The 15,295-nt window shown below is 48.2% G+C and overlaps 3 protein-coding genes across 3 annotated transcripts; 1 reads left to right on the top strand and 2 right to left on the bottom strand.

Annotated features, from left to right (window-relative positions):
• Positions 1-628: 628 nt before the first annotated feature.
• On the bottom strand, positions 629-1,285 carry LOC146073172 (histone H1.01-like). Its single transcript, XM_083180356.1, has one exon. It carries the CDS (start codon positions 1,283-1,285, stop codon positions 629-631), a length of 657 nt encoding a protein of 218 aa, XP_083036482.1.
• A 6,981-nt stretch (positions 1,286-8,266) lies between these two features.
• LOC146073171 (uncharacterized) lies at positions 8,267-13,633 on the top strand. The gene is made up of 6 exons (XM_083180355.1): positions 8,267-8,565; positions 8,627-8,645; positions 9,820-10,164; positions 11,173-11,424; positions 11,838-12,053; positions 13,229-13,633. Exons 1-6 carry the CDS (start codon positions 8,267-8,269, stop codon positions 13,631-13,633), a joined length of 1,536 nt encoding a protein of 511 aa, XP_083036481.1.
• An 854-nt stretch (positions 13,634-14,487) lies between these two features.
• Positions 14,488-15,144, bottom strand: LOC146073170 (histone H1.01-like). Its single transcript, XM_083180354.1, has one exon. The coding sequence runs from the start codon at positions 15,142-15,144 to the stop codon at positions 14,488-14,490; it is 657 nt and encodes a 218-aa protein (XP_083036480.1).
• Positions 15,145-15,295: the final 151 nt, after the last annotated feature.

Below are 15,295 nucleotides of genomic sequence, written 5' to 3'. Positions count from 1 at the left end.
GGTTACGTTACAAACCACGCTGTTAGCGACCACTGCACAGAGGCATATACGTTTTCCGGAGAATTGTGTTTTAAAGGGTCACGAGGAATGCAGATTGAAGAACGTTCCAGTCCGCCTTCTTTGCGATTTACTAAGCTCTATATATACTGTATGTACCCTTGCACTCATACGGTTTGCAGCAGTTAAAATACGAGGCAGCGCTAACGAGTTCTATAGTGGTGAATCACACACCTTCCCTGACAGCTCTGCCACAGATTGAGCTTGCCCTTACAGAGGATGTAGGGCATCAGAACCGGCTGGGAGGGTATGGTGCCACAGGTGAATGCCGCCGGTTTACAGCGATTCATTGAAATGCGCACTAAAACGCTATGCGCTATGAAGCGTTTATTGAAGAGAGCTGATACGTAACGGTCTCATTAATCCCACTTCCCAGCACATATGTAGAATTGTAAAGTGACTGAATTTAAGGGGCAAACTAGAACATTCTGGTGTACCTATTGATTACAAACTGAAGGGCGCTGCCATCAGGCCACGCCCTGCGCTCACAGCTCTGTCGAGAGAGGGTGGGTGGCTCTGAAAAGAGCCTTTTGGGGGAGAACAAGGGAGCGAGGATGCGGCGGTTCAGGCATTACTTCTTTGCCGCGGCTTTCTTGGGCTTTGCTGCCTTCTTGGCTGGGCTTTTTGCGGCTTTAGGCTTCGCCGCCTTCTTGGCCGGACTCTTGGCGGCTTTGGGTTTCGCTGCCTTCTTGGCCGGACTCTTGGCGGCCGCCTTCTTCGGCTTCACCGCTTTAGGCTTCTTCGGGCTTTTGGCAGCTGCAGCTGGCTTCTTCACCTTCTTCGGGCTCTTGGCTGCACTCGGAGCTTTCTTGGGCTTCTTCGGGGATTTGTCCACTTTCTTTGCAGCAGGTTTCTTGGGCTTCAGAGACTTCTGGGCAACCTTATTGCTCTCCGCCTGCTTCTTATTGAGCTTGAAGGAGCCGGAAGCGCCGGTGCCTTTTACCTGAGTGAGAGTTCCTTTGGTCACCAAACTTTTTACACCCAGTTTCACGCGGCTGTTGTTCTTCTCCACATCGTAGCCTCCGGCAGCCAGAGCCTTCTTCAGGGCGGCAAGGGAAACTCCACTGCGCTCTTTGGAGGCGGCCACGGTTTTTACGATCAGCTCGGAGACGCTGGGTCCAGAAGACTTGGCGCTCTTCTTGGCTCCTCCCGCAGCTTTCTTCGGCTGCCTCTTCTTCTTGGATGCGCCCTCTGATGGAGGGACAGCGGCGGGTGCAGTCTCTGCCATGTTAACACAGACAAAAGGCACAACAAATAAAAATGCAGTACTACTAGCGCACGAGTCACGACAATCGCGTTCTGGATTCTTATATACACGGCAGGCTGTGCTGTGATTGGCTGCTGGGCGTCCAGTGTCCTGTGCTCTCATTGGCGGGATAAGCAGAAGTGTGAAACCTTTCCCTGTCTGAGTTGCAGGGACAATCAGCTGTTACCTTGTGTTTCCATAGCGCAAAAAAACAGTCATCAATAGCGCATGAGGTGAGCAGCGAGGTGCCTCTTTGCACCACACCCGTACTCCAAGGTCTCCCCTATCCCTGTATGCCCACTGCTAGCCTAGAACCTGCGGACCGGGGCAGGAAAATCGAATTGATACTCACCCACACCAGGCTGGATCTGCCCGGCATGTAACCCGTTTCTCCTTTACTGTGACATTAATATGTCCCACCCGGGCTTCTTCTCTCCTCGCAGCCCTGGAGATAATGAAGGTGAGCTGCGGGACACACGGTGCAGAGCAGTTAGCCTGTTGAAACCATTTAAGCTGATGTGCGAGGTCATGTACACACAGCTGGCTAACACAGGCAGCTTGCATTCCAAGGTAGCCTCTATAAACTCTAGTTTCTATTCCGAGATCAGTATACCTACTAGCACAGTCGATAGCCGAGGACAGCGGGTGCCACATCCACTAAATTGTCTCAAAGAAACCCAAGGAGTTCATCACTCCACTCTGTTTATGCTAGTTATACAGTACGTGTCAGTAAATGGCTATATTCACAAGGTTGTGTTTCTTTCAGACTGCTATGAAACACACCTCCAGCGAAATAGCTTTAGTTTACATTCAGCCAGAGCTCAAATCAGTTCAAAAAAGACTAACGGGTGCAAAAAAACAGTCAAGGGCCAATACTAGGAGTCGGTTGGAAGTGGTTGTTATGCTATTGTAGCACACCACAATGACAGGACCACGGGGCCAGCCTTATAGTATACACTGTAATACTGCTCTTGTTAGTTTAGTTTTTGTCTTGGGCTACTTGGCATAGTAGTCCGGTTTGCATTGCAATCCCTGTCCGCACTCATCTCCGCATTAAGAATTGCGCTAGAATTGCTTTGGGGACTCCTGCCAGGAAACACCGTGGGAATCTAGGCCTAACTTAGTTGTGTGGATTACCTGTACTCTATTTGCGCAGATACTTATTTGCAGTTTCTTATATAAAGCCTTCTGGAGATATGGCCTCCAGAACTGAACACAGTACTCTACATGAGGTCGTACCAATGACCTATACAGTGGGATTATTACTTCTTTCTTTCTACCGCTGGTACCTCTCCCTATGCAACCAAGCATCTGACTTGCCTTCTTCATTGCTTTGTTACATTGCCTACCTGCCTTTAAGTCCCCTGAAATAGTGACACCTAGACCCCTCTCTTCCTCAGTAGTTTCCATTATAGTGCCATTTATACTATATTTAATCTTTGGATTTTTGAGACCCAAGTGCATGATTTTGCATTTTTTTATTTGACATTAAACTATAGTTGCCATGCTCTTGACCTGGGGTAGCCAACCCTAGTCCTCGAGAGCTACCAACAGTGCATGTTTTGCAGGTCTCCTCACAGAATCACAAGTGAGCTAATTAGCTCCATCTGTGTATCTTTTAAAATGTGTCAGTGATTAATGAGTGCAGCTGTGCAGCAGCTAGGTTGTCTGGAAAATGTGCACTGTTGGTAGCTCTCGAGGTCTAGGGTTGGCTACCACTGCTCTTGACCATTCCTCTAATCTGCCTAGATCACCAATCATTTGTTTTACCCTTCCTGGTGTGTCTACCCCGTTGCATACCTTTGTGTCATCTGCAAAAAGGCACATTTTACCCTCAATTCCATGTGCAATATCACCAATACAGATAATAAAAAAGCACTGGTCCATGTACAGATCCCTGGGGTACCCCACTTGTAACCTTTCCCTCCTTTGACTGTACTCCTTTTACTACAACTCTCTGTTTTCTGTCCTAAAAGCATGCTCTTATCCATTCAACTATCTTGAAATCCAATCCCAAGCTTTCAAGGTTATTTAACAGTCTGCGATGTGGGACAGTGTCAAAAGCCTTACTAAAGCCTAGATAACCTACATCTACAGCCCCACCTTGATCTATTACTTTAGTCACCCAGTCAAAGAAGTCAATAAGATGTGTTGGACATGATCTTCCCCCAGTAAACCCATGCTGTTTCGGATCCTGTAAATTGCTGCTTTTGAGATATTCTACAACTCTTTATTTTAAGAGTGCTTCCATAAATTTCACTACTACTGATGTAAGGCTCACTGGTCGATGGTTGCTTACCTCTTCCTTTCTTCCACTTTTGTGCAGTGGGACTACATTCGCTGTTTTCCTGTGCTCTGGGATTACTCCAGTAGCTAGTGACTGGTTGATTAATTCTGTTATTGGTTTTACCAGCTCCACTTTAAGCTCTTTTAGTATCCTTGGATGTATCCCATCTGGCCCCATTGATTTATCCACTTTCAGTTTTGACAGTTCTCTGGGGACTTACATTGTCCCTCTCAAGAAGACATCCACTCTATGGGGTAGGGAGGCCAATCCCGGGATCGGCGGGATCCCGGGATTTTGGCCTAAAAAAGGCGGGATTTAAATCCCGGGATTGAGCCTTCCAATCCCGGGAATGCGGGATTAGTGCCCGATAGCCACACTGCTGTCTGCCGGTATTTTACTGATAGGAACAGTGTGCTGTAGCGGCATCATGGCGGTGGCCGGGCTGCGCAGCGTGACCCCTGACATCACGTCACGCTGCACAGCCCGGCTGCTGTCATACCGCTATAGCACACTGTTCTGTACTAGGTTGCCTGGCCACACACCTGCCCGCTGAGCAGCTCATCCTCCCTGGCCGCCCGCTGTGCAGCTCGTCCTACCTGGCCGTCCGCTGTGCAGCTCGTCCTACCTGGCCGTCCGCTGTGCAGCTCGTCCTCCCTGGCTGCCCGCTGTGCAGCTCATCCTCCCTGGCCGCCCACTGTGCAGCTCGTCCTACCTGGCCGCCCGCTGTGCAGCTCGTCCTACCTGGCCGCCCGCTGTGCAGCTCGTCCTTCCTGGCCACCCGCTTGCTGGAGATGTTCCTGCTACTGCCTGTCACCACCTCCATGTAAGTGACAGTGCAGTGCAGGCAGGGAGATAGTGGTTTGGGATTATTCTGCCTTTAATTGATTTACGGTGTGGGCAGTTTGGGGGGGATGGGGACAGCTGTGTTTTTTTTTGTATCAGGGAGGCCAATCCCGGGATCCCGGGAATCCTGGGATTGAGCATTTTTCAATCCCGAATCCCGGGATTGAAAAAATGCCCCGGGATTGGCATCCCTACTATGGGGGGAGATTTACTAAGAATACGATATATCATATTCGTATTCTTAATACGAATGAATATGAATGCATACGGCTTTTTCAGCCGTATGCAAATTCCTGTTCCGGAAGGTAATATACAAAGCAGTCAGATACGACTGCTTTGTAAACCTCCGATGGCGTATTCATTTGTATTAGCGGCCATATATATGGCCGCTAATACGAATTCATATGGCCATTCTGCACGGATCAGGCAGATCCGTGCAGGCTGTGCTGTGTAAAAAAAAAAAGTCCAAGCATGCGGAGAATTAAAGGGCACGCTGGCCCTTGTAGTTCAACGGTATTAAAAATAGTCAAATAAACACACACTGACAAACACAAGAAAAATAAAACTTTATTTCATCCAAAGCCCACACATACTGATACTTACCTATCTTGAGCCCGTAAGGTAGGTCCCTGGGTCCGGTGTCCTGGGGGTCCGGTGTCCTGGGGTGCTGGTCTGGTGTCCTGGGGTTCTGGTCCGGGGGTCCGGTGTCCGACGCAATCCATAGGGGAACCAGAGGAAGTAAACTTACAACTGTCCGGCGAAGATCACGTCCTCTTCAATTCCTGCAGTAGCCTGCCTAAAATCTAACATCTTTGTTTTTGTGTGTGATGAGTCGGTTTCTGTCTTTATTTTGATCCATACTGCTTGATAGTCACTGTATTATTTATTTATTTACAGTTTCTTATATAGCGCAGCAGATTCCGTTGCGCTTTACAATAGTAGACAGTGATAAAACAAATTGGGTAACAACAGACAGACTTGGAGGTAGGAGAGCCCTGCTGCAAGTTTACAATCTATAGGAATATAGGAGGGAAAGAGGCACCAGTAATAGCATAGCAGTCCCACCAAGTTACAAGTCCAGAAGGGAAGAAAATAATACATAAGTGCCTCAGAGGGTTATGCGTGTAGAACTTAAATATGATAGGCTTGCCTGAAGAGGTGAGTTTTCCGGGAACACTTGAAAGTTTGGAGGCTAGCGGAGTTCTTATTGTGCATGGAAGGGCATTCCATAGGATAGGAGCAGCCTGATGAAAGTCCTGTAATAGTGAATGGGAGCTAGTGTTCCGTGCAGAAGAGAGACGCAGATCTTGTGCAAAGCGGAGTATAACTGTATCCTAGGTTTTCACCCACATTTACATCAGATATTCTGTCACCAGAACTTAGACATAGAATTTGATGGCAGGTGAGACATTCTTGGACCTTCTTCATTTTTTCCATACTTACAGTATTCTCAAAACTAATTCTTATTTTATTGTAATTATTATTATTATTATTATTATTATAATTTGGTCTATTCCAGGCATGATTAAACTGTATTATCATCTGCCACAATTCATGGGAGGCTATTCAACTTGTCAGCTACTTTTTTTTTGCTGAAACAACTTTTCCTCAAATTTGCCTCTTAATCCATTTCCTTACAGTTTCCTGTCATGTCCTAGGACTAAGAATGTTTCCGTCATTTACCTTGACTGTTTGATTTGCCCCTTTTTTTGTGTGCCGTGTCTAAGGTATTACCTTCTGGAGACATGGGCAACGGATCTTAACATGGCACTCTGTACGGCTCTGTATCAATGACCTTTACTGTGGTAGATACAGTACATTAAAAAGAGAATCCCATTGGATCCTTCCTTTTCCATCTCAGAAGTTCCCATCATAGTGTCGTAAAATAAAAAATAAAAAATTAGAATATGGACACCTTCATTGGAGATACTCCATAGGGCTGGAGAGACAGAAGGGTGATGGGAGAAATGTAAGGAGCAGCCAAAACAGAAGGAGAAGGGTAGCGTCATGTAGGCCTCTAACATTAGGCAGCTGCTTAGGGGCAGGATCGGGAGCGGGCATCATCGAGTCTGCCCACCACAAAATCAGGGAATCAGACAAGACATTAAACAGACGTGGAAGACGGAAAAGGACTGGTTGGGAAAAGGGAAGCGACGCAGGGCTTTAGAACCAGAAGGGAATTGGCTAAGGTTAGGGAGAAATCACAAGGCTGGAGAGACAGAAGAAACAGCCAGGTATGAGGAAAGGAGTGGGTGGCAGAGGAAGAAAGAGGGGGTTGGGGGGGGGGGGGGGTAGGGGCTGGAGAGACAGAAGGAGTGCTGGCAGAAGCTGGCTGACAATGGATGAATGGATGGCTGGGGAGACAGAAGGCGCTGATTGTATATTCTCCCTGTACTTGCGTGGGTTTCCTCCGGGTACTCCGGGTTTGTTCCAAAAATATACTGGTAGGCTAATTGGCTCCAAACAAAATTAACCCTAGAGTGTCTGTCTGTGTGTGTGCATATGTGTGGTAGGGGATATAGATTATAAGCTCCACTGGGGCAGGGACTGGTGTGAATGTTCAAATATTCTCTGTAAAGCGATGCGGAATCTGTGTGAGCTATATAAGAAACTGTAAATTAATTCATTACAATCACTTATTTATTTTAGTCCATTCTCGTCCTCAAATTGTCTGTTAAGGTCCTAATTTATGTTTGTGTATTTGTAATAAACAATAAAGACGGATGATCGGTCTCCGGTCGTTGCTGATGATGATCATTAAGTTCTTACCACTCTTCTCCCAATTCACTAACATGGGGATTCTATTGAAGATGGGTTGTTGACCGTAGCACGATAACAGATACAATCTGATTGGTGGTTGCCATTGGCAACAACCCATCTTCAGTGGAACTCCCATCTCAGTAAATGTAGCCCAACGTCACTCACATTGTCATTTGAGGGTTATGCCGTGTGTTCGGGTATTGTGGTGCCGTTTATTGTCCCCAGCTTCTGTTCTTTAGTGTTTTATTAATGGTTTAATAGTTTCAAATGAGAGGATTTTATTAGCTCCTGAAATCATCCCGGAGAGATCGTGCGTTCATTGAAGAACTAAGGTTACACAGAGAGGAGGACCACTTGTTGCATTTCCCTCTTTGGTTCAGATTTGTTGTATCAAAAAGACTCCTCTACCGCACTGTATGTATACAAATGAGGAAAGAACAAACAATGTTGCAAAATCTTATAACAGTGTATGGAATGTCTGTGACTGAGAACGGGAGCTCGATACAAGAAGGTCTCGTTTCTGCTGCTCATAAATCTGCTTGTGTGGATTGTTAACACTTTTACAGCTTTATTCTACTGAGACTCACATTGGTAATGCTGGAATAATCGTTTGTTGAAAATCATGCGACCTTTCCCATCGTGTGCAGCCGCCTCCTGCTGCTGAGGAAGCAGGTCCTGTTCCCAACAGCTTCCCTACGTGTGATAATACCTCCAGTACGACTCGAGTTGTCACTCTCACAGACCCAATGTCATATAGTTACCATCTGATAGGCACACACGCATCATTAGACACGTTTACGCTTGCTATGCAATCAGTGCACGCACAGTATAGAGGATGAGTCCTTGTGTAGAATATTTGCAGCAGGTGGAGTCGTCGGCCTGAAAGCGCTCTATTGTCCCTATTGTAGCGGTTTCACAATGAGCAAGTTGTGAGGCTGGACTCCTCCCTCAAAAACCAAAGGTCTTCGTCCAGGTCCGCCCTAAGATTATAAAAAGAAGACTGCACCGCAGTAACGTACGTCGTCATACAAAAGGTTTCCAGTTTCACTTAGAGCGGAGGAGACGAAGCTAGAATGTCCGGCAGAGGCAAAGGTGGTAAGGGGCTCGGGAAAGGAGGCGCCAAGCGCCACAGGAAGGTGCTGAGAGATAACATCCAGGGCATCACCAAGCCTGCCATCCGCCGCCTTGCCCGACGAGGAGGCGTGAAGCGCATCTCCGGACTCATCTACGAGGAGACCCGCGGGGTGCTGAAGGTCTTCCTGGAGAACGTGATCAGGGACGCCGTCACCTACACCGAGCACGCCAAGAGGAAGACCGTGACCGCTATGGACGTGGTCTATGCTCTGAAACGCCAGGGGCGCACTCTCTATGGGTTCGGGGGCTAAACGCTGAGGCGCCTCTGATCCTCTCACCCACATAAAGGTCCTTTTCAGGGCCACCCACCTATTCCTCGTGAGAGCTATATAACATTGAGCTAGCATTACTGCCGCTCGTGGCGGTCCCCTGACTATACGTCGGCGGAAGTAAACGAAGATGAACTTACAAAGAAGTATCATTTCTTTAGGTTACATGTTGCATGCATGTAATTTGTAACAACTCGCACAGGCTGAGAAGATTGTTCTAAATCTGTAACAATGATACGTGCTGCAGCCTAGACTGTAATCCTTTGTTTCTGAGATGCCTCCAAAATATGGTGGACAAGAACTTGTCTTAATCTAATGAATACAAGTTATTATTTTAACAAAATAGACTGCAAGAGACAAATTCTTAAAAATGAACCGGGCTTTCATACAGTTCCGTCTTTGAAGACGCTGAAACCTCGGTGTCCTGGCAGTTGATCTACACTACTTTGTGAAAGTCAATAAAAGAATTAAAAAAAAGACCCATCACATCACATGGCCTCAGGACTGAGATGAACATGTTCATTCGCATTTGGCCCCAGGGACGTAGATTTGACACTGTGCTCTCCATGATTATAACGTACTGCATGATCATTATGACACTACAATACTAAAGACCCGATCAAAGTGAAAAAAAAAAAAAAAATACATGATATAACTATAGATTGAGTCCCGTTGGACTCTATAAGAGCGCTCTATAAAGAACATTATTATTATTATTATTATTATTATTATAAGGTTCTGCGGCGCCTGTCATTCTAAATTATACATATCTACAGTATCTTTAATAGCTGCAGACTTGGAAGTTAAAAATACAATGGTAAACGTGATGTAACTATATGAATAGGAGATGTAGGAGCAGAAACATATAAACACCGAATCCCGGATCCTTTTAAATTCTTAACGTGCAGAATGTAAAGCAACGTATATGAAGTGGATGGATGACTACAGTAGCTGTCACAAATCCCAGCTAACACTGGTAAACATGATGCATTTATGCTAATGTGCTTGAATTCTATACACCGGCTTCGTATGCCGATTATTTTATCCCAGGATCTGAAACAATCGGCCATGGCTAGAAAAGGCGGGGTTTTTTTGAATGCTCCAAACGGTTGTATTAAACCAATCGATAGAGGAGGCATGCCCACACTGTCCAATCAGCGTGCAACACTGTGTATAAATAGAATAGCAAGGGGGCGACGTTTCTAATACAGTCGGTACTGTAGCTGCACGCATTTTCTTTTGTGATCATGGCCAGGACCAAGCAGACAGCGCGTAAATCCACCGGCGGGAAAGCTCCCCGCAAGCAGTTGGCCACTAAAGCCGCCAGGAAAAGCGCCCCAGCTACCGGCGGCGTGAAAAAGCCTCACCGCTACCGACCAGGGACCGTCGCCCTCCGCGAGATCCGCCGCTACCAGAAATCCACCGAGCTGCTGATCCGCAAGCTGCCCTTCCAGCGCCTGGTGCGTGAGATTGCCCAGGACTTTAAGACCGACCTGCGCTTCCAGAGCTCTGCCGTCATGGCCCTGCAAGAGGCCAGCGAGGCTTACCTGGTGGGGCTCTTCGAGGACACCAACCTGTGCGCTATCCACGCCAAGAGGGTGACCATCATGCCCAAAGACATCCAGCTGGCCCGCAGGATCCGAGGGGAGAGGGCATAGAGATATTCGGCACTCCTATACACGCAACACCACAAAGGCTCTTTTCAGAGCCACCAAATCTTTCTGAACGAGCTGAAGCGTAAAGCACATTGGTGTTTGAGTGGAATGATGTCAATTCCTTTAACGGGGGGACAGACACCCGGGCTCCAAATTGGTACCCACAGCGCATGTTCCGCTCCTACCTGGCTTTCACCCTGCTTCTGAACCACCTCCATATGCTTTGCGCAGGGGGACTACTCCTAGTCTTCGCTACGAAAGGTTAGACTAGTAGATCACACGTGTGTAAGAGGTGCATTTCGAGAAGTTTAAAATGGCATTTTCTAGGGAAGTAAAAGCACGTGCGGCTTCCCGGTCCTCCTCACCAGGCACGAAATGTTACTATACGGGCTGAAGCATAAGCTACAAATAAGTGATTTTTGCTTCCTGGAACCTTGTTCTTAACGCCTCGGTTCCTTCCTTTGTTCCCCGCTCCTGCCAGTATGAAGGGCAGATCTCATCTGATTGTGATAGGCAGATGCACAAGCTCCGTCGATGCAGGGAACGGTCAATCACTACCGGCCTTCACCATAAACATGATTAGAGAAGGGACGAGGTTTCCTTACATGGATCAAGCTCTCCTGCCCTTCGACTGTTTCCAGAGCTAGCCTCTCCTGTCCCAACAGATTCATGGGGCAGGTTAGCCGGGGCATTTACACCCTCCCTTCCTCCCTCCCGTACAAAGGTCCCGGGTACCACTTCAACCTTTCCCGCTAAATCGGGCTAAGGACTGACATTTAGCCAGTTTATAGAGATGAATCAGCACTTCACAGTCGGGGTGGGTGGCTCTGAAAAGAGCCTTTGGGTCAATAACGGGTAAAACATCTGACGGTCACATCACTTGCTCTTGGCTGGCTTGTGGCTCTCGGTCTTCTTGGGCAGCAACACGGCCTGGATATTGGGCAGTACACCTCCCTGGGCGATGGTCACTCCACCCAGCAACTTGTTGAGCTCTTCGTCGTTGCGCACAGCCAGCTGCAGGTGGCGGGGGATGATGCGGGTCTTCTTGTTGTCGCGGGCAGCGTTACCGGCGAGCTCCAGAATCTCAGCCGTCAGATATTCCAGCACCGCGGCCAGATAGACGGGAGCACCGGCTCCCACACGCTCCGCATAATTTCCCTTTCTCAGCAGACGGTGAACGCGACCAACCGGGAACTGTAGACCGGCACGAGATGAGCGAGTCTTGGCCTTTGCCCGGGTCTTGCCGCCTTGTTTGCCTCTTCCTGACATGCTAAAATGTTCAATGGGCGCGTTTCTTCAAATTCGAAACTGTACTGCGTGCAGACAATGCGCTCTCGATATCGCCCTCCTCTTAAATATACACTCAGGAGGGTCCAGTTCTTGCTGTGTGATTGGTCTGTGCAGGAACCTGATCTGCATTGGTTACTGTGTAACTGGACCAATCTGCAAATGGCGGGCGGGGTTTCGCCGACATCACTCGTAGCCAATAGTGTTACCAGCAGCGAGGACGCCTCGTTTGCATAAGCTGCCTATAAATAGAGCCGATCTGGAGCGGCACAGGACAGATTTTTTCTGCAACGACTCAGAAACGATTATCTGACAATATGCCTGATCCAGCCAAGTCTGCGCCGGCTCCCAAGAAAGGCTCTAAGAAAGCCGTGACCAAAACCCAGAAGAAAGATGGGAAGAAGCGTAGGAAGACCAGGAAGGAGAGTTATGCCATTTACGTGTACAAGGTGTTGAAGCAGGTGCACCCTGATACCGGCATCTCCTCCAAGGCTATGGGCATCATGAACTCCTTCGTTAATGATATCTTTGAGCGCATTGCTGGGGAAGCTTCCCGCCTGGCTCACTACAACAAGCGCTCCACCATCACCTCCAGGGAGATCCAGACCGCCGTACGCCTGCTGCTGCCTGGAGAGCTGGCCAAGCACGCCGTGTCCGAGGGCACCAAGGCCGTCACCAAGTACACCAGCGCCAAGTAATCTCCCCTTCTTCTCCCACCCACACCAGCACAAAGGCTCTTTTCAGAGCCACCCACCTCCTCTCTAATCGAGCTGTAACTATGATGGTTTTTGCTGTGTCCATGCTCCGACCGATATAACTGACTTGTGACGTACCCTCTAGCTATTGTTAACCCTACTGGGTCACACAAAAAAGTGCCTTTATCTCTACCACTTGCAAAGCTGCATTCTGTATTTCTCTTTCTAGGGGATCTGAATCCAGTTTCAAATGTAGGACCGGTTCATTACGTTGCAGATGTCACTGGCTGCTTAAATACACAAAAGATACATGCGACCCATAGGGTGGCCAATGTACACCGTTGGCAATGGATCGCTGTCTTTTTTTCTGAATGAAGTGTGCAGTACGTCAACGTAGCTCAGTACCCAGTTACTTCTATGACCTCCGGTTCCGTTTCGATGCATTTAATTAAGGGTGAACACGTAATTCCTGCTCAGGCACACTTGGTTCCTACTGTAACACGCACACACTTGATTGAAAGGCGATTACAGTTCAGAGCGCCGCAAAGCTGAAATACGCACCGAGTCCGGGAGCCAGGGAAACGTTACAGTAATGGCTTTAATTTCCCGCCGATATCTGAGCGACTCTCATTGTGTGGGTCCATTGTCATTACCAATTCCCCCACTTTCAAATTAAAAATATACAATGTATCTATATCTATTCCACGTATAATAAAATGAAGGGAAAAAAATAAAATAAAACTAACAACGTTGGGTCATTACGTTTCATCAACACAAATATTCACCACAACGTAGTTGAATGATTTAGTTCTCTTATCAAGCTGATTTTTTACACTGGGTATTAACCAAGAAAAAAAAAAGAAAACAATACCAAGAGAGCAGTTACTATAAATCGAAACATAAAACAATATCTTCTTGTAGCGAACAAAAGGAAAACAATCCAAGGGTTGTGCTTATGAACGAATGGCAAGGCGAGCCATGACTCCGCCTTTAAGTCCAAGTCACCCATCAGGTCCGCTTTCCACTTTATAAAAGCCGCTGACAGGAAAGCTTACTCATTCTTACTGATCGTCACAGATTTTTTGAGAATGTCTGGAAGAGGTAAAGGTGGAAAGGGGCTCGGCAAAGGAGGCGCTAAGCGCCACAGGAAGGTTCTCCGTGACAACATCCAGGGCATCACCAAGCCTGCAATCCGTCGTCTAGCTAGACGAGGGGGTGTTAAGCGTATCTCGGGACTCATCTACGAGGAGACTCGCGGTGTGCTGAAGGTGTTCCTGGAGAATGTGATTCGTGATGCCGTCACCTACACCGAGCACGCCAAGAGGAAGACTGTGACCGCTATGGACGTGGTCTATGCTCTGAAGCGCCAGGGCCGCACTCTCTATGGGTTCGGGGGTTAAATTCTCAGGTGCCTCTCATGCGGTCACCCACACACGCACAAAGGCCCTTTTCAGGGCCACCCATCTTTTCTACGAGAGCGCTGTTACATCCTCCATGTTTAATGTGGCTATTTACCGGGTCCTAATATGAATTCATCACCTAGCAGTGAGGTGGGTGGCGGGTGCAGTGGTTCCTTTTTGGTGTCGGTGATCGTGTAATTAGGTAATCCGCAATATATAGAAAAAAGGTTACGTTACAAACCACGCTGTTAGCGACCACTGCACAGAGGCATATACGTTTTCCGGAGAATTGTGTTTTAAAGGGTCACGAGGAATGCAGATTGAAGAACGTTCCAGTCCGCCTTCTTTGCGATTTACTAAGCTCTATATATACTGTATGTACCCTTGCACTCATACGGTTTGCAGCAGTTAAAATACGAGGCAGCGCTAACGAGTTCTATAGTGGTGAATCACACACCTTCCCTGACAGCTCTGCCACAGATTGAGCTTGCCCTTACAGAGGATGTAGGGCATCAGAACCGGCTGGGAGGGTATGGTGCCACAGGTGAATGCCGCCGGTTTACAGCGATTCATTGAAATGCGCACTAAAACGCTATGCGCTATGAAGCGTTTATTGAAGAGAGCTGATACGTAACGGTCTCATTAATCCCACTTCCCAGCACATATGTAGAATTGTAAAGTGACTGAATTTAAGGGGCAAACTAGAACATTCTGGTGTACCTATTGATTACAAACTGAAGGGCGCTGCCATCAGGCCACGCCCTGCGCTCACAGCTCTGTCGAGAGAGGGTGGGTGGCTCTGAAAAGAGCCTTTTGGGGGAGAACAAGGGAGCGAGGATGCGGCGGTTCAGGCATTACTTCTTTGCCGCGGCTTTCTTGGGCTTTGCTGCCTTCTTGGCTGGGCTTTTTGCGGCTTTAGGCTTCGCCGCCTTCTTGGCCGGACTCTTGGCGGCTTTGGGTTTCGCTGCCTTCTTGGCCGGACTCTTGGCGGCCGCCTTCTTCGGCTTCACCGCTTTAGGCTTCTTCGGGCTTTTGGCAGCTGCAGCTGGCTTCTTCACCTTCTTCGGGCTCTTGGCTGCACTCGGAGCTTTCTTGGGCTTCTTCGGGGATTTGGCCACTTTCTTTGCAGCAGGTTTCTTGGGCTTCAGAGACTTCTGGGCAACCTTATTGCTCTCCGCCTGCTTCTTATTGAGCTTGAAGGAGCCGGAAGCGCCGGTGCCTTTTACCTGAGTGAGAGTTCCTTTGGTCACCAAACTTTTTACACCCAGTTTCACGCGGCTGTTGTTCTTCTCCACATCGTAGCCTCCGGCAGCCAGAGCCTTCTTCAGGGCGGCAAGGGAAACTCCACTGCGCTCTTTGGAGGCGGCCACGGTTTTTACGATCAGCTCGGAGACGCTGGGTCCAGAAGACTTGGCGCTCTTCTTGGCTCCTCCCGCAGCTTTCTTCGGCTGCCTCTTCTTCTTGGATGCGCCCTCTGATGGAGGGACAGCGGCGGGTGCAGTCTCTGCCATGTTAACACAGACAAAAGGCACAACAAATAAAAATGCAGTACTACTAGCGCACGAGTCACGACAATCGCGTTCTGGATTCTTATATACACGGCAGGCTGTTCTGTGATTGGCTGCTGGGCGTCCAGTGTCCTGTGCTCTCATTGGCGGGATA

The sequence above is a fragment of the Crinia signifera genome, chromosome 4, assembly GCF_055691185.1.
Source record: "Crinia signifera chromosome 4, ASM5569118v1, whole genome shotgun sequence".
Classification (NCBI taxonomy): domain Eukaryota; kingdom Metazoa; phylum Chordata; class Amphibia; order Anura; family Myobatrachidae; genus Crinia; species Crinia signifera.
Note: the sequence above shows the minus strand (reverse complement) of the source record. Positions and strands in the feature narration are given on the sequence as shown.

Excerpts from the sequence above, each read along its gene's own strand:
- LOC146073170 (XM_083180354.1), bottom strand. The coding sequence starts at position 15,144 with ATGGCAGAGACTGCACCCGCCGCTGTCCCTCCATCAGAGGGCGCATCC.
- LOC146073172 (XM_083180356.1), bottom strand. The coding sequence starts at position 1,285 with ATGGCAGAGACTGCACCCGCCGCTGTCCCTCCATCAGAGGGCGCATCC.
- LOC146073171 (XM_083180355.1), top strand. The coding sequence starts at position 8,267 with ATGTCCGGCAGAGGCAAAGGTGGTAAGGGGCTCGGGAAAGGAGGCGCC. Across the intron at positions 11,425-11,837 it reads TTTCCCTTTCTCAGCAGACG|AAACGATTATCTGACAATAT; the intron begins GTGAACGCGACC and ends GCAACGACTCAG. Across the intron at positions 12,054-13,228 it reads TGGGCATCATGAACTCCTTC|TCCAAGTCACCCATCAGGTC; the intron begins GTTAATGATATC and ends TCCGCCTTTAAG.